Source organism: Balaenoptera acutorostrata, chromosome 1 (genome assembly GCF_949987535.1).
Source record: "Balaenoptera acutorostrata chromosome 1, mBalAcu1.1, whole genome shotgun sequence".
Classification (NCBI taxonomy): Eukaryota; Metazoa; Chordata; class Mammalia; order Artiodactyla; family Balaenopteridae; genus Balaenoptera; species Balaenoptera acutorostrata.
Window position 1 is genome coordinate 63057919 of NC_080064.1, and position 2431 is coordinate 63060349.

General features: G+C 57.0%; 1 protein-coding gene across 1 annotated transcript in view; it reads right to left on the reverse strand.

The window, feature by feature from the left end:
- Nucleotides 1–329, reverse strand: part of NEGR1 (neuronal growth regulator 1) — a 914829-nt gene extending 914500 nt beyond the window's left edge. Inside the window, exon 1 of the mRNA XM_007182922.3 lies at nt 9–329. Coding sequence (XP_007182984.1) covers nt 9–184 — 176 coding nt within the window. The 5' untranslated portion in view covers nt 185–329. The remainder of the gene's footprint in view (nt 1–8) is intronic.
- Nucleotides 330–2431: the final 2102 nt, after the last annotated feature.

The window sequence follows — 2431 nt, forward strand, 5'->3', positions numbered from 1 at the left end:
CTTCCTACCTAAGCACCGCCGTGTCCCCTTTTCTGACCATCATGTTGTCCACAGCAGCCCAGGGGAAGTCCACACTCTGTCCAGCCGGGAGGCAGGAGGGTAGCAGGCAGCACAGGCTGAGGAGCACCGCCGCCAGCCACTGGTTCGAGCAACAAGCACCCTGCACCAACAGCATCATGTCCATCCCTGCTAGGGCTGCTCACTCTCCAGCAGCTTTCAGCTCGCACTCCCCACCCCCTGGTGCTGGCTAGTCTTCCCGGGAACCAGGCAGCGCGCCACAGGATTTTTTTTTTCTTTCTATTTTTTTTTTTTTTTTAATTTGGTGGATGGGTGGGTTTCTTTTCTTTCTTCCCCCCCACCCCCCTCTAGTTGTTGGGTGTTGTTTCTCTCTTTTTTGCCTCCCCTCCTCCTCCTCTTCGCTTTCCCTCCCTCCCTCCCCTCCCACCCCCTAGCACCACACTACACCTCCTCTCGGTTGCTTTTGGCCGAGTCCGGAGCGTGGCTAATTCTCGGACGGCTCGCGCACTATCTAGCGAGAAGGCGAGCGCGCTGGCGAGTGAGGGAGGAGGAGCGGCGGCGGCGGAGGCTGGGCGAGCGGCGGCGGCAGCGGCGGCGGCTGTAATCGCGGCAGCACCCTCAGCAGAAGCAGCGCGGGGCGCAGCGGCGGCCGGCGGCCCCGGGCTCGCGCGCGTTGCCAAGCGGCCGTTTCCTTAGCAACCCCGCCCGGGGACTGGGGATGCAGCAGGGAGGGGGAAACGAAGCGGGGCGGGAAGAAAAGAAAGAAAACGAAAAAAAAAAAAAAAATCAGGAAGAGGTATATCACAATTATGCAAACTGAGAGGAAAAAGAGAGGTGCATCGGAGACAACGCTTCCCTTCCTGTCATACGCACTAGAGTGATGCTTTGCTAGAAAAGTCTCCTTGTCGGGGCTGAGGTGAACAGAGCAGAGGGGCGCTTTGCTTTCCCTCTTCGGTGCGTTTTACCTCTTGAGGCACCGTAACTTTTAAGTCCTCCAAGTTGTGGTCGGCGCCATCATGACGCCAGGGACTGTGAGGTGTCGTTGTTTCTTTTCTTTTCTTTCCCATGTCGCCCGGGAGGCCGCGCTACAGTTGACAAGCGGCCAACTAGTTCACTCTTTACCTCTTTTCGGATATAGGTAGGGACGGTGACGGGGGGGAGGGGCTGCTTTCTGAGGGGACAAGACGGGGGTGCTTGCAAGGCCTGGCGGTAGAGCAGCTGGCGCATCTAATGGGTCAGTCGCCAAGGATTGGACGGCGGTCCCCCTCCACCCCGCACCTTGTGCATGTTGAGACTAAACTGTGTGTGTGTGAGAGGTATAGTCAAAGTGGAGAGCGCGCGGACGTGTGTGTGAGTGTGTAGTAAGCGCGCGCCCACGTCTGCGCGCGAGTCGAGCTCGCGGGGCCTGTACGCGCGCGGCACGCAGGCGCGCTGGAGGGGCAGGGCGGGTCGTGAAGGGATGGAGTCGGAAGAGACTGCAATCAAGCGTTTTAATTGTGTGCAGCCGGGCAGTCCTGTTATGTAAGAGGCAGTTTAACCCGTTTGAGCCTATCACGCGGAATGATCAGCGCGTTCGAATCTAGGCAGGGCAAAGTTACCGGGTTTAACGAGTCACAGGTTTATATTTTTTAACAGCCTCCAAACCCGTTTGGATAGGCTTCCTACTCCGCGGCGCAGAGCGGCTACCCTCTCTTCTCACGCCGCCGCATCCACGTAGCAGCTCGCCCCGCCGCTGCGAGCCGCTGTCCTGGCCCAAGGCAGAGTGAGGTGCTGGGCATGGGGCCGCCGCCTACCCTTTTCTACTTCTTCCCTTCGTGAACTCCTTTCCAGATTCAGGATCCTTTAGCTATTCCGGTCCATTCGCAGATCAATGCGAGAACCGAGGCTAGAGTCGATAGCAGTTACGTTACGCCGATCAATCTTGTTCAGTGAGGAGTTTGGGAAGCAGAGCGGGGAGGTGAAGGAGAGAAACAAGTAATTAAAAAATATGCTCACCCCTCCCCTTCCTCCAACCCTATCCCCCTTAAGCAGTCTTGGAAGATTTTCTTCGGCTGACCCCAGTCCTTCATCCCTTGGAGGAAATAAATACAGCAAAACCTCGCACATCCCTAACTATTTTTCCATGATGCTAGCAGGGTCCTTTGGCAAAGCGCACAGAAGCAATAATCTCTGCAGGGGTCAGCATCCGGCTGCCTCCCCAGACTGAGCTCTTTACGAGGCAGGCAGGGAGTCGTTTTGCTTGGCGGTAGCGGTGCTCAGAGTGATTTTTATCGCAGTGCATGAGGATATATGGGGAAAGGGAAAGGTTCCCATCACCTGTGACCACCCAGACTGACTGATCGAGGAGCCCCTAACCAGCATCACCTCCCTGCTGAAGTGACAAATGACACTCCAAGGCCCGAGCCGTTTGCAG